Here is a 15660-nt window from a genome sequence, read left to right as displayed (position 1 = left end):
TAATGAGAGTTAAAAGCCCTGAAGGCTGCTGCAACTTCCCTGAGTTGGGTGCGATGGCATTCCAAAGACTTCAAAAGTGACAAAAAATCAGGGGTTCAAGTACTCTTATAGGTCATATTGGGGGTCAGACAGAAGTGGAAATTTGCTTGCATTTATAAAGCTTGTTCATTTCTGAAAGTTATAGCAGGCAACAGTCCTGATTCCTAATAAAAAAAACTTCCACTTCTGCTTAGAGGTAACAATAAACCAAACGGCTTTAGATGGCTGTGATACTTTTTGATACAGAAATGTTAGAGAAATCATGGGGAATCTATCATTACAATTTGTCTTTGACTTGGTTGTCTATGTTCAATTCCATTTTTGTTTTTTCTGAATTCATCAAGTGAGTCTAGGTATGTTGTTGTATTCTTTTGGGGGTTTTTTTTGGTTTGTCTCATTTGTCACAAAATGTTTTTTTTTTATGGTGCACGTGTCCCTCTAAGGAGCAATTGATCTTGATAAATTTGGTAGTTGATTTTGTCCTATTTCTACGCCAGGGGGTGACTGAAGCCGTTTTGCAGCAAAACATGCTCCTAAACAAAAATTTACGCCAAATCGCAAATCATGAATTTAGCTCATTATTATGAAAACTAGTCTAAGCAAATAATAAATTTGGCGCAAGCAGGGTCTATTTTAAAGAGGACCTATCACCCTGCAAAACCCATCCACCAAATGTGCCCCCCATAATCCTCCCAGCAGCCCCTTTCTCCCTAGCCGTTTTTATTTTAAATTTATGTGCAGTAAATTTATTTAAAACGATCCGACCTCTTACTAAATAATAGGTCGGATCGTGTATCCGTCGCGCTGGCAGTCGGGCTTATTCATTAGGGGGCGTGCCGACACACCCCCAGCACGCCCCTGCCAGCGGTAACATTTTAGGAGAAGCCGGCAGCGATGCGATACTCTCCGCTGTGAATAAGCCCGGCCTGGCCACAGCCGCTGACAGTGCCGCCAATGCGAATCAGCCAGTCTGCGGCCGCAGCCACTGTTAGTGCAGCACGGCCACACCGCAGCGATGCAATGCTGCCGGCTTCTCGTACAATGTGTCCACTGGCGGGGGCGTGCTGGAGGTGTGTCGGCACGCCCCCTAATGAATAAGCCCGACTGCCAGCGCGACGTATACACGATCCAACCTCTTATTTAGTAAGAGGTTGGATCGTTTTAAATAAATATACTGCACATAAATTTAAAATAAAAACGGCTAGGGAGAAAAGGGCTGGGGGGAGGATTATGGGGGGCACATTGGGGTGGGTGGGTTTTCTAGGGTGACAGGTCCTCTTTAAAGTGACTTTGCACTTTCCTATGTTCATTTGGTGCAATGGAAAGTTGAAAAACAGCATTACTATGCCAAACCAACACCCAACATAGATTTAAAACACAATGATAAATTTGATGTGATTGTATTTACATCCATTCTAAGCCATTACTAACGTGATAATTGCTAATCTTGTAAACTTTCATAGGGTCATGCAGACAATACCAGAAAATCAAAAAGGAAAAAAACATAATAGTTACAACTACAAATACCATCAAGTCATATTTGTCTGGGCAGTATTTTGCAAATAGTGTAACTGTTCTATCTATTACTTTAAGTTGTGTTCATAATAGGGAACATAAACCAGGCCAAGCTGACATTTTGTCTGTTCTCAAAATTAGCGTCTGAATGTCATCTTTTACTTACTCAATAGTGACCTCACCTCTAATGTTGATGAGTCTTCTTTTACATTTCCAGCTTCATCTATAACAATTGCGCACATCATGTGCACTCAATCTACTAGCTCTGTAAACACGTGTTTTAGCCTGGTCAGCCTCAACATACTACACATTCTCATGATTGAAAAATCCCATAAGGAAAAGAAACATGAGCTACTGTTTACATGCAGTCACTGTTTAACTTCATTCAGGTCAGCGCTGCTTGTAATAGTCAAAGCATTAGGGAACGCTCTACAATACTGTAGGTACAGCTTCCGAACGATGAAGGACAATATAGCATTGTTTCATAAGTAATGAATAAAAAAGACATACTTATAATGCCATCGGACTTGTTGAAAACTAATTTAAACAGAGCAAAAATAATAAACATAATAAAAGCATTAGATTTAAGAAATGTACAATGTACTGTATATTTGCATAAGAATTATTTTAATAAGATAAGTAGGTCAAGCTTATTTGTTTCATTAGCAGGCTATTGTAGAAAGAAAGACCACATTGTTACTACGAATTCTATCCGTATATATATTTATAAATATTATGGTAGATTACATGAGGAGAGAAAAAGACGAAGTGGCACTCACCAATGGTGTAGACAGTCTTCTTTATTCATATATTCTGCGTGCCCCCCTGTGTACCTACCACATGAATATATAAATAAAGAAGACTGTCTACACCATTGGTGAGTGCCACTTCGTCTTTTTCTCTCCTCGTGGATTCTACTTGTTACGCTTGGAAGTTGGAGCACAACCTCGGTGACAGCATATACCTCCGTTCCTATATATCCCTCATCCCTAGTGTGCTGTGCTGTGTCGTCTGACTGTTATGCTGGCTGTGCCCGTGCAGTGTTCACCTCTACTATTGATGAGATTATAGAAGATTACTTTGGACAGCCAGTACCCAATGTTACACACCCATTAATGATGAGATAGGTGATCATGGAAGGGTAGGGGCTGTAGATGTTAAATCCCCTGGATACTGCATGTTAATGACCTAAAAGCACCACTTTTCATCCACTTATCCTTCTGAAATATTACTGTATAGAGGAAAAGCGAAGTTAATGAATGTCCATGCTCTTTGTGACAACTCTTCTCCGCTGCAAGTAATAAAGGATCATATGAAATAGTAGGGGACCCTTAATTTTAACTATATTTCCTAAAAGAACTTTGAAAAAGTGTTGTCTATGTGTCATCCTTTTTTTTTTATAAACACTATACAAACAATGACAAATTCATAACAATTTGAACATTTGGCGGGTGGATCAATGGAAAGGAAAAAAAGGCATTCCCTACAAGCATGAGAAAGAAGCTAAATAATTGGGATTGTTGTGTCGTTACATATAAGCCCACTACTTGGATTAAAGGGGTTTGCATCCTTTCCAGTTCGCCCGGTCAAAGAAAATTCAATCAACTTTACTCTCCACTCTTTTACTGGGTGGCTTGGACCTTTATACTGGCTCTAAATAAATTTGGCATCCCACTGTCCATCTCCAAAATTACCATAAATACATTTTTGTGCTGAAAAACTTGGGGATACAATTGGGGAATCAGTTGTTAAAAACTCCCTGAATCAACTAATACTCCCAACTTTCAAAAACCCCTCTGCGACCAGCTCCTTGAACACCCTAACTAAAGCTCCGGTGAAGCTGTGGCACTCCCTACCTGTGTACTCCTCCCATCATTTTTTGTCTTTGGCTACAATGATAAAATATACTAGTTCTGACTTACATAAAAATTCAACCTAAGAACAAACCTAAAGAACCTATCTTGACTGCCTGTATACTTGAATCTAAAGACAGTCCAACCACTGCTAATGGTGGGGCAATCCTATGCTTTGTGGATACTTTCAGGTGTCACTATACTGACTCACACATTTCTATGAAGACATATAAGCTTGTAGACATACTCACTGACCTGTTTTATATTACTTCAATTTATTAGTAAAAGTTACAGAATCATATCCCAAACTGGAGTCAAGAATTAGAACAAGCCTGACATTTTTATTGAGCTTTGCAGCTGTGGTAATAAGGAAATTTCTTTTCGTCTGCATAGTAAAATGCTCCCCTTGTTAGTCAAGCCCCAAGCAACCCCTGTTTTTATACCTGCATTCAGCTAAATCCTGCAGTTAAGTTAGTATAAAAATTCTTAGAAAAGACACAATGAACTCTATTTTGCCATGTATATTTCTTTCCCAAAAGACAATCAGATTCAGATGTTCCTTGGTAAGAATTAGTAAAAGCAGACAAGTCAATTGTAAATTATAATCCTATTCAGAATTAAGAGCTCATGTATCACAGTAACACTAGGGGTTGGGGTCTTTGGGATACACAGTGGTGAGTGCTAAATCACAGCTCAGTGAGGTCACATAATCACATTTTAGATTAACCTTTCAAAATATCCCTATAAATCTTTAGAAGCAAAGTCTGGCAGCATAAACAACAGAGATTTTACTCTTTTTTTTTTTACATTTTTCCCCCCATATGTCATAAAAACCTAAAACTGGTCCTATATTTTGGTAAGTACCTTATTTATATACAGCACATTTATCATACATTAATCCTAAAGGAGTTGTACCAACTATGCGATTCATTCTCTATCCACAGGATAGAGGATAAGAAGGTGACCAGTAAGGACAACCACTGATCATTAGAATGGGACCCCAGCAATCCAGAGAGTTTTTTCCAATTAATGGAGTGGCAGGATGAGCATGCATCCTGTTGGTCTGTTTAATATGAGAATGTTTGTAGGTACAACCCCATTTAAGATTCAATAAACCATGCCCAATGTCCAACGATTGGTCTTGATTGACATCTCCAGCGCTGTGGGATATCATATAGGTAGAGTAATTAGCCAAGTCCATACTTCATTAGTGTGCATTTATAGCATAGTCAGATTTCAATGGCGACCACACACCAAAGAAACTGAGATGTAAACCATGACCAACAAGGTAATATTTACATAGCCATGAAACCAATCATTTGGCACATGCCAACTCATTTGTATAGGTCTATTCATGGCCATAAATCTATGTTATAAGGAACATATATAAGTTCCCCATCTAATTCAGATATTTGGTAGGGGAAGCAGGGTAGGTATTGGAAGGATAACATCATTCCACACATTAATTATCTTACAGGTTTGACTTATGGCAAAGTATACAGTACATGAATCTTATAACACTCAAGTAACTTTGAGTAAATTAACAGTCCTTTATGTGTACATAAAGTCTAACACTGCCTCTAGAAATTATGTGACTTTAGTTATTCTTTACAGCTACAATTAATATTTTTGCAGTTGACTTAAATCTTGTTAGACCTAGCTGCTGTGACTTTCATCTGCATAGAACCTCTATGTTATCTGAGCTACTGCCCATCTAGCTAGCAAAATGAAATGCAAATCCTGTGCTCGTGCATCGGCATATAATAAAATCCCCACCCCTCCAACACTAACAGAGACTCAGGCCTCTTGATGCATCTGCCAGCTGGGTTGTGGAGCATATAATTCTATGCCAGGTCCTACCTGCCATAGAAATATTCTGCAGCTTGTGTTCCTGTAATGCAGCTGCACCCTTTTTAAGCCCCTTTGGCGTGGAGATGGTGTAAAGAGGAAAATAATTAGAATTACTGGTAATTGCAATGATATTAGGGCTTGTAGACTAGAGTACATGCCCTGATATCCATAGGCATATTAGAGAAACATTTATCACAATTATCAAGGTTTTCTGTTGTATAAGCCCTGAAATAATCACAATAACTGGCAAATCGGCAACAATTATGGTTGGCGGTGGAGTGGGCCAATGTGGAGCATTCCTACCCCACAGCTGAAAGATTGCCGGCTGCGGCGGACCTGGACTGTACCATAAAGAGTATGATAAATGTCCCCAAAAGAGTAAACTCGTTCATAAACTTAGGATCAGATAAAAAATGATGCCAACACTTTTCCAAAAACAATTGTGTGGGGAACAAGTGTGTGATTGCTGAAGATCTGACCACAGGGTGATCAGAAAAACATTGTCCCCTGTGTAAATATGGAAGCTTCATCACTACTCTGTTCACTTCTGTGAGGTTGGCAGAGCACTTTACTTTTCTATCTCCAATTGACACATTTTAATAGAGACGACCACTGAGGATTCTGTCTTCTGTAAACCTAAACTGATTAGCTGTTATCACTGGGGGAGCCACATCTGGCCAAAGTATGGGTGATTTATAACGTAGACTCAGCCCTTGAGCACATGTAGGGACAGCATGTGCTGTTCAGCAGAGTATTCTTTCTTACAACCAATGGATATTAAATCATGACATAATGTTTCACTACTGTTTTATTTTAAATAAAGTCTGTATGTTTCTGATGAAATTGGAGACCCAGCAATGTAAAATATGGAGCTTTAGATTTCTTCCGCTGTTATGGTCTTATGGATCGGTGCAGAAACCCTAACATTAAATACTAATAGAGATATACATTCAAATAAGGGTTTGTAGAAACCAGGGTGACAACCCATGTAGGAACTGCAGAGGCAGTAGTCTTATAGCTATCATCCATGGAAACCAACTCAACCTAACTGAATATTAAAGTACTTTAATATCAATTTAATGAACAATTACCTGCAGAAGAGAGTAAGGGATAATTTTCCATGGCACTGGGCACATGGTGTATGATCTCTATCTAGTATGTTTGATGCTATAACCTTCTTTGATTAAACTTCTACTTTGGACTATTTTCATGAAAGCAATTAATAAACTGAAAGCTTTTCTTAAACAGCTAGAATACTGTGATGAATACAGTCCTTTTAGATTAATATGAAGTTTTCTGCTACTGGGGTGTTTGCGCAAGAGAGCTGAACTATTCATAGCTAGACATTTTATTGTACTTCTACTCAGACTTTATCAAATCACCTGCATGAGCTAAGAGCATATGGTTGCAATTACTTTTGTGTAGCAATTGGTGGTTAAGCTACCTCTGTGGTTACGAATGGCATTTAATGCTTAAACTACACAGTATGAGAAATGCTACATTAGGAACCTTTTCAATTCCCTTTTCTTATTTTTATTAATTCTAAATGGACATATTTCTGCACCATTTCTTAGTGCCGTTAATTTACGAGTGCTCCTGAAAGCATCTGGTTAATAAAGAACTTACTGATACAGCAATATAGTGGAATGAATGCCTCTACAGCTGCGGAACACTTACCATCATCCAAGTACAACTGATCCAATTCCTCAGGCTCAGACTTGATGGTTACAGGAATAGGGGCCAAATTATGATTATTGTCCTCATGCAACTCTGGCAGTGACAGAGGTTGAGTGGTTGGAGATTCATTTCTCTGAACCTTCTGCTGTTGGTGCTGCTGTTGACCCATTACTGATGAGTGAGTTGGACTGCAGGGCTGCAAATAGGATGGCTCTTGGGTAATAGATGGAACTGGAGAAGAGGGACTGTTGGGATAGACTGTTTGTTGAAAACCAAGGGGACAGCTACTGCTCTGATGAAGACTCACCTGCGGCTGCAGCATGATGTGGGATGACTGTTCGGGTGAACTTGGGTGAACCACAATAGACCGTGGCACTTCTTGTATGGTAGGGACACCTCCAGTGGGCTGTGGAAGTCCTGGGTGAGAGTGACCAGGATTCGAGATGCATTTGTTGTATGAAGAAGTTGAGAGGTCATGGAGTTTGGGGCTTGAGTTAGGGGACGATGACATCACAGTGTTTCTCTGCTGACAGGACGTGAAGCCAGACACAAGACATGAACCAGGATCAGAGGGCATCAAAATTTGTTGGCTGTAGTATGGCTTGGAGAGTTGACTTAATCCTTGGTTCATTGGGCCACAGGTTTGTGCTGACTCATAGTCATCAGTGGGCTCTGTTTTTATAATTGGAACTGTTAGGAGAGGAGAAAAAAAATTAAATAAACATGAGTTGCATTTTGGTAAGATCAAGTTGGCTTGTGGCTAGGATACCCCTTGCAAAACAAACAACGTCTTGAATAAGACTCTGTGTGTCTTTTGCCTCGTTCTCCCACCCAATAAAAAAAAACTATGAGTCATCAGCATAAGAAAGTCACAGCTGGTTCTAATATTCAAAAGAGCTATTTTCTTTGGAATCTCCTCCAGCACTAATGTGCTATAAAAATCTATTTGCAAATAGCCATGTTCCTGAAGAAGCTTTGGACCCAAGGGCTCCATGGATTTGTATTAATCAAAGCAAAAATTTCTCTTGGATATATTATGGCCTGTTCAGCTGCTACCGATGGATCACTTGATAAATGTCTGTGTGTTTGGTAAAACTGCTGTCAGACTAAACAGATTCAAATGAATCAAGAAGAAAATATATACAAGTAAATGCAGTTGTGGTTTATGATGTCACCAGTGAGATGATTATGTGAGTGTCCAGCAATGTCAAACGTATTTAGATTAACTTTCAGACTATGGAAGAATATAATGTTATATTGTGCTGCTAATGAACAAGTAGTGTGAATGTGTTGTATAATGTATATTACCAGTCCCACATGTTATATTTATCCCATCCCCTGGTGAGAATTTCTTCATTGCTCTCCTCTCCAACCTGCACCAAGCCAAGTTATTATGTTTGTGATGTCATACTAGTGACAGACATACAGTTAGATGGCAGTGGGTTGATTTGTTAGGAGTGGCTGACGAGTTTTTAAGAATGATTATGCCAGGAAAAATAACTTACATCTGTATATTTCCTTAAAATTGTTTTTTGGGCATAATCTACCGGTATGAATGAGTTATCTATAAGGATCCTTCATGGAGGTGGTTAAGGGTATGATTTGCTTAAAGAGTCTGTACAGTTACTGAATGGTAACCAAAAAGACATAATTGTTGGATGTAGGTTTACAAACAATGGTATAGGAACGGAAGGAATTGAATAATAGTCATTCTCACAGTAAGCATGATCAATGTATAGCATTGTGTATTCCATTTATTCTACATAATGGATACTGCTTAGTAGGAAAAGAAAAATAAGACACTAGAATCATATACAGAATATAATTAATTGCACTCCCTAGCACTAAAAAAATTAGTCACAAACAAAATAAATAACACCCTGGTAGCTATCCTAAAACAGAATAAGCTTTATGTCCTATGTGTGCACATAAAAACTACAATAATGAGAAACTTACAGTATAATTTTCAATAAAATTCAATGAATACTTAATTGTAGGACAAAATTTTCCCTTTTATTGGCAAGCTATCCAAGAAACTTTAGCAGTCCCCAGACTAGAGTGGAATCTACAAGCCACCTTGGACGCAGTACAGCAACTCTCACTTATTTCACAGCTTGTTTGCCTTTTACTGCCCTGGCATGTGTCTGCCACAATTATAACCATTTGAAAAGATTCCTCATGCTACTTCTGCTCTGCGTTCTGCTAAAATATATCATTGCTGCTTAGTCCGCTATGTGTTTTGGGAGCAACAGACCACTTTTTTCTGCACAGACTAGCTGATAGCAGTGTGTTCCCCATCTCACCACCAAAACTATTTATGACAAACATAAGCCAAAGAAAACTTTTGGGTTAACAGGTTCGTTTTAATATCCCCTGCCATTAGGATCTACTCCAGATTTACTTTAGAGGAAAAAATAGAGGATACAGAAACATCTCCAGAATTTACCAGAAATTATACAGAGTAAACCATAAGAAAAATACATTTTGTATGTGGACACCAGATAGAGTCACCGGCATTTCCAGCAGAGCTACAAACAATAATATCCAATCCAATACTTAGGACATTAGGTTATATCCCGTGGTAACCTGTGTAAATCTTATACTGTCTGCTCTTGGCAGAATTGGTTAGAATGGAGCAGAACACTGGTCCGTTTTCTGTTGACATTTGGTGTTTGCAGTGTTTTAATAAGTTTATAGAGAAGCATTTTAGTCTGTGCTTAAGATGAGATCACTATGAGGCATTCAATAGCATAACCATACTTATCAGCTACTAACACTGCAGATCAGAAGCTGCTCACCACACATCTGCTACTTCCTTTCATATTAATCTCCAAATATCACCATAGCAGTTATCTCTTCAGTTGAAATCTCATGGGTTAATATAGTAAATGCATAAAACAGTTCAACAGTACAAAAACAGATGAATGTGAGGACTAGTTCTTAGTGCGGATGTCAGTAGTAGTTACATTTATGCCCTCAGTGTTTCCACAACTCTAATTACAAGCCTGAAATATATGTTACAGGAAGGTCACACTAATGTGAAATGTCAGAGTTGTGAGGCAGTGTTGACTGAGTCTCTACTCAACTTTCCTTGTTAAAGAAAGACATTTCTCCTGTGACCCCCTTTATGTCATACATTAACATGTCAGTGTTGTTAGTCAATCATTTTAATGGAAATGTAGACCTTTCTTTGTACCTTATGCACAGATTAGAACACAGACGTAGTAATATGGTTACAAGGTACCAATGACCAAATGAATCTGGATTCTGCCTTCAGTATGGAATGGGCTCATGAAAAGTTAATGCTGGATGAGTAGATAAAATACAATATATATATATATTGTTTTCCATTTATCCATTTAACACCTTGGAAAATGTATTTGCATACTTCCCAGAATACTCTAGTGGAGCATCTATGGCTTTAAGTCTCCACACGCCTTTAAGGTGGCCTTAATTGGCAATCTCTCGGTAAGGGGAACACCTACCTTCTGACCCTAGTCAATAGCCTCTAACACAGCCAATCCAGTTCCCTACGCTGTACTGAGGAGACCCAACCAGGTTGAAACAGTGCTGTCTACAGTTGGGTGTCTGTTCCTTCTGAAATAGATATACTGGTTTGACTTAATCCCACATCATGTTATTAGATTTCTTGTAGTTCATACTTGGTGATAAGGGAGCTGCGTTTCAAGGTAGCAAAAGGAGGCATTGTTTTCCATTTAACAACTTGGAAAACGTATTTCAATGCTACCTAGAATTCCCGAGTGGAGCAAGTGGAGCATCTATCTTTAAGTCTCCACACGCCTTTAAGGTGGCCTTATTTGGCAATCTCTCCATAGGGAGAACACCTACCGAATAACCTTACTGATTAGATACATGAAAATTTTGGTGTCATTGGTGGAGCCAGGGCCAAAAAAAAATTGACATGTAACCTAAGGGCACTGTATTAAAAAGACAATATATAAAAGACAATACATTCCATAGACCTTCAATGCATTTAAAGGAACAACTTAAATGCATGGCAATTACTTCATCTTGACTTATCTTATTTAACAAGGCAATATTTTTAGAGTCAAATTCCCACTTACACTTTAAAACTTTCTTTTCTTTTAAATAATAAGTTTTTATTGAGTTTTTTCATTTACATAAACATAGTCACATACATTTATACATTAGTCTTTGTCATATGCAATCCAGTAGAATTTCCTTAATATAATCTGCTATTGCACGACTATCCGACTACATTAAGATTATACACATCTTATATTCAATAGACCTTTTCTTTTGACTCCAAATGTGTATTCTAAATCAGCTCTTGCAGTGACTATAATTTTATGTCTACTTGTTTGAACACTACAGCAATAACAATGAAACAACGAAACAATGAAACAGCGAAACAATTAAAACTTTCTTTTCAATCATGTTCACTATAACCCTATCGATTGCCTAAAATTATTTCACCTGGTATAATCTGGTTGGGCAATGGACATTCCAAAGATTTTATCCCAAGCCCAAGTTTGTCCATATTTCATACTATTGCAAGACTATTAACAATTGAAAAACATCTTCCCAAAAACAATAAAGTAACTTATCTTTTATATGATTTAGCTATTTGGCTCTTTATTTGTTACTTCTTAGTCCCATGGCCTGGGTACTGTTCATAGACAACCCTCACATGGTCAAGGCTTATAGCTACATATACACTAGAATGGCCTCATAGATAAAAGCCATTTTCACCATCTTATTTTTATTTCATATATAGATTTCTTTCTATTTCTTAAAATTTTACCTTATCCTATTATAGCCCTATAAACTAGATCACTAAACTAGTACAAAGAGATCACTAATAGTGATAACAATTGTTAAAATGATTAAACCTAGATTATATTAATCAATATACCAAATGTGAAGTACTGTAATGCAGAGTGGATACAATATAAGACATTGTTTCATTATACACATTTTGCTTTTTATAAACATTGCATATTTAGTACTTACAGGAGTTTACATGTATGCCATAAATTTAACTAAAAACCTTCCAGGTTTAATCATCTGTAACTAACTATGGACTGCAAGCAAAAGAGCTATTATTGTAACTCTATAATGTATGTGTGTGTGTAATCACAAATTAGTAGAATTCTATTATAACCTATCATGGCCTAACCACATCCACTCTCAGTAACATAGTTAGCCAAGTAATGTAGCCAATCAGCTCGGCTAATTTAATGTATGCCATCGGCCAAAATGATGCATAGCCATTTGTGTACATGTCACATAGGAGAATAGAATTCACTTTATGCAGTTCCCAGCCTTAACCAACAAAATCAAGAACACCCGTAACTATATACAGGCAGTCTCCAGGTTATGTACAATATAGGTACTAATAAAGGGGTATTCCCACAAAGACAAATTTCTGAAATGTACTCAGGATAACAAAGTAACACATTCTCTAGTTCACTGTTATCAAAAATACAGCATTTCACATATATAATTACAACCTGTCTCTATCAGGCCTGGAGTACCCCTAGACCCAACCCTGGATCTTCTTTAGGGTTGTTGGACATCTTGTTTTTCTGTCTGACGCAGCACTGAGCTGAGCTTCTCTCTCCCTCTAGTCCCCACCCTTGCATTCCAGGACAAGCTCACACAGACACACCGACTAACTGACAGCAAACAACAACACATCAACACATGGTGAGGAGAGTAAAGCTACAAGCTATAGGCAGATAAGATCTGTATATCAGGGGAGGGATGTATATAGCAGACTGTGTGTGTGTTATAGGTGAGTTAGCAGAGTTGAGAGTGTCATTGTGTGTTATATCTATCTCAGAAGCTAAATGAAAGTGTATATAAACCTCTGCCCTGCTAATCTAACTACATTACCAGCAGATAGAACTAGAAGAATCGTGAGGATTCGCCCGCACCCTGGATAGGAGCTAAAACAGCAGTAAAACTGCAAAGTAAGGGGTTAAAAATAATATTTATTGTGTAAACATCACGAGGGGATTGAAATTTGAGAATTCCCTTTCATGGACAAACCACTTTAAGTTGAATTTGTATGTAAGTTAGAGCAGGTGTATATTGTAACTTAAAATACATTTTTTGGTCCCTTTGGAAATTGGATTTAAAAAAATTTGGGTTGTCAGGAGAACAAGGATTATCAATAAAACTTCATTATAGACATCTTACAGTTCATCATTGCAGCCTGGAACTAAAGTAAAGCATCCGGAGAGCTTCCCCAGAGGTCACAGTGGGCAGAGAAACCTGCTTGTAACTAGGGGTCATCTGTAAGTTGGGTGTCGGGGACTGCCTGTACTTGTTATATCACCATTGTTCTATGGCAAACAGCAAAAAGGTTACATCACCTCAACAGCTTCATTTTTGATATGTTATTTTTTTTTACCTTGCTGCTTATGTTTTGTTATTTTGAATGAATTTTCTACCAAATATTGTATGTGCCTATAAATACAAATATAAATCTCCTTTCCTTTTTTTTAAACGTTACATATTTTTCCATAAAGCCATATTACTTACCTCTAGACAGTCAGGGGCCTTATGTCATTAATATAGACTAATTGTTATAAAAGGAACACAATTGGGCACATATGCAGTTTGCATTTTATTTTATGCAAGTTTTCTGCAGTGTTCACAGAGTTATCACCTGATACCAAATGTGAAAGTTGCCACAAAAAGGTTTGTTACAAATCCACATCTACCCCTTGCAAGTCATATGAAATAGCGTAGAGGTAATTGTGACTTTTTGTAGACCTCGTTGTGACTTTTGTTGCAAAATTCTCAAGTCGCAAATTCACTAAAGACCTAAACTCCACATGTATTAATAAGGAAAAACCAGTAAGAAAAGCAGACTTAAGATTCATGTATATATATATATATATATATATATATATATATATATATATATATATATATTAGTAAGTTTTGTGCCAATGATAGCCATAAATAACCATGGCATTTATAACCAATAAAGAAGTTTCACATTTATTTACAATCTAAAACTAAATGTGCCAGCATGGACTAACCAGGTGATGTATTAAAAGTATAACATGACTCCCTCCCTATTGTCTATTATATACCACTACATAAAAGGGATTGTGTTAGCGCTCATAATACTCCTGTATACGCAGTGGCATTACCTGGACTACCATGAACTAGCAATTCCTCGCAATTATAACATATAGGCCCATGAAATGGTTTGAGAGGTAAATGATAGTGAGAGCTTCAGAACATATCTAGGAGAATGAATACCTCATGATAAAAGGGAAGCACATTCTACCTGTCAGATTGAGCCAACAATAGCTCTATGCAGTCACAGATAGATGAGACTATATGTACATGACCCTTTTGCATCCTTATTCTAAGCGGATCACTTACACTACATGAAATAATAAAGATCTCCCCACTCAACCACATCTACATCCTGCTATAAGATTTCAGATTTTTATTCAATTACAATTCAAAATGGAGACATCATCCTATTAAATGCCTCCATTTCTGTCAGATTTGATTCATACTATGTTCTTAGAGAAGACCACATATTGATTTCAATGTAAGTCTACTCTAAGATCCCCAGTTACCTAAACAGTCCTGTGGCAGTAAATGATCTGAAGCATGTTTGGACAAACAGCTACAAAAAAAAACAAGTTACTACACAAAAGCAAAAAGAAAATATTTGGGTATATTTCCCATAAAAAGGCTTAGCTACAGAGTAGATTCTTTAATTACTAAACATCATTAAGAATTAAAAAACTAAATAAATATGAAAAATGCAAATTGCGTTGAAAGTTTTTGCTTTTTTACATTTTTTTCAGGCTCTTGTAAGATTCAAACAATACACTGCTACAAGTTACAATAGTATATGGAAAATGCACCCGTGTAATATGTATTTATCTACAATAGTCACGATATCCGAGCCCCTCCCACAATGATGTAAAGAAGGGGGGTGGCAACTGGGGCCTAAATGCTCTTGCGACTGTTTGGGTGCCGCCATCTAACTGGTTAACAGCTGAAATTGTAACGCAATGTAAGTCTACTCTAAGATCCCCAGTTACCTAAACAGTCCTGTGGCAGTAAATGATCTGAAGCATGTTTGGACAAACATCTATAAAAAAAAAACAAGTTACTACACAAAAGCAAAAAGAAAATATTTGGGTATATTTCCCATTAAAAAAGACTTGGCTACAGAGTAGATTCTTTAATGACTGAACATCATTAAGAATAAAAAAAACTAAATAAAAATAAAAAATGCAAATTGCGTCAAAAGTTTTTGCTTTTTTACATTTTTTTCAGGCTTTTGTAGGATTCAAACAATACACTGCTACAAGTTACAATAGTATATGGAAAATGCACCCGTGTAATATCCGAGCCCCTCCCACAATAATGTAAAGAAGGGGGGTGGCAACTGGGGCCTTAATGTTCTTGCGACTGTTTGGGTACCACCATCTAACTGGTCAACAGCTGAAATTGTAATGCAGCATTCATCCACTCTGAAAAGAGAGAGCCCAGACATTTTCATATTACCTTAACAACTTTGTCACGTAATAGAATGTTAGGGGTTCTTAGTGGCCCCAAACGAAAAATCTCTATTGATTGATAGTTCCATAGGTTTTATCACTACTATGTTTCAAAGCATGAAGACAATGCCCATTACCTTTTAAAAAATGTAACATGGATCAATAAAGATTTGTTACTTTAACAGACCTGGTGCTCG

At 37.4% G+C, this 15660-nt stretch overlaps 1 protein-coding gene across 6 annotated transcripts in view; it reads right to left on the bottom strand.

Moving 5' to 3' along the window:
* Positions 1–15660, bottom strand: part of NFATC1 (nuclear factor of activated T cells 1) — a 135572-nt gene that overhangs the window by 32918 nt on the left and 86994 nt on the right. For 4 of the 6 annotated variants that reach the window (XM_072152383.1, XM_072152379.1, XM_072152384.1 and 1 more), the window contains one exon: positions 6936–7625. In XM_072152383.1, the coding sequence (XP_072008484.1) occupies positions 6936–7625 (690 nt within the window). The remainder of the gene's footprint in view (positions 1–6935; positions 7626–15660) is intronic. The other 2 variants (XM_072152382.1, XM_072152385.1) reach the window with 2 other exon arrangements.

This window comes from Engystomops pustulosus, chromosome 5, assembly GCF_040894005.1.
Source record: "Engystomops pustulosus chromosome 5, aEngPut4.maternal, whole genome shotgun sequence".
NCBI lineage: Eukaryota > Metazoa > Chordata > Amphibia > Anura > Leptodactylidae > Engystomops > Engystomops pustulosus.
Note: the sequence above shows the minus strand (reverse complement) of the source record. Positions and strands in the feature narration are given on the sequence as shown.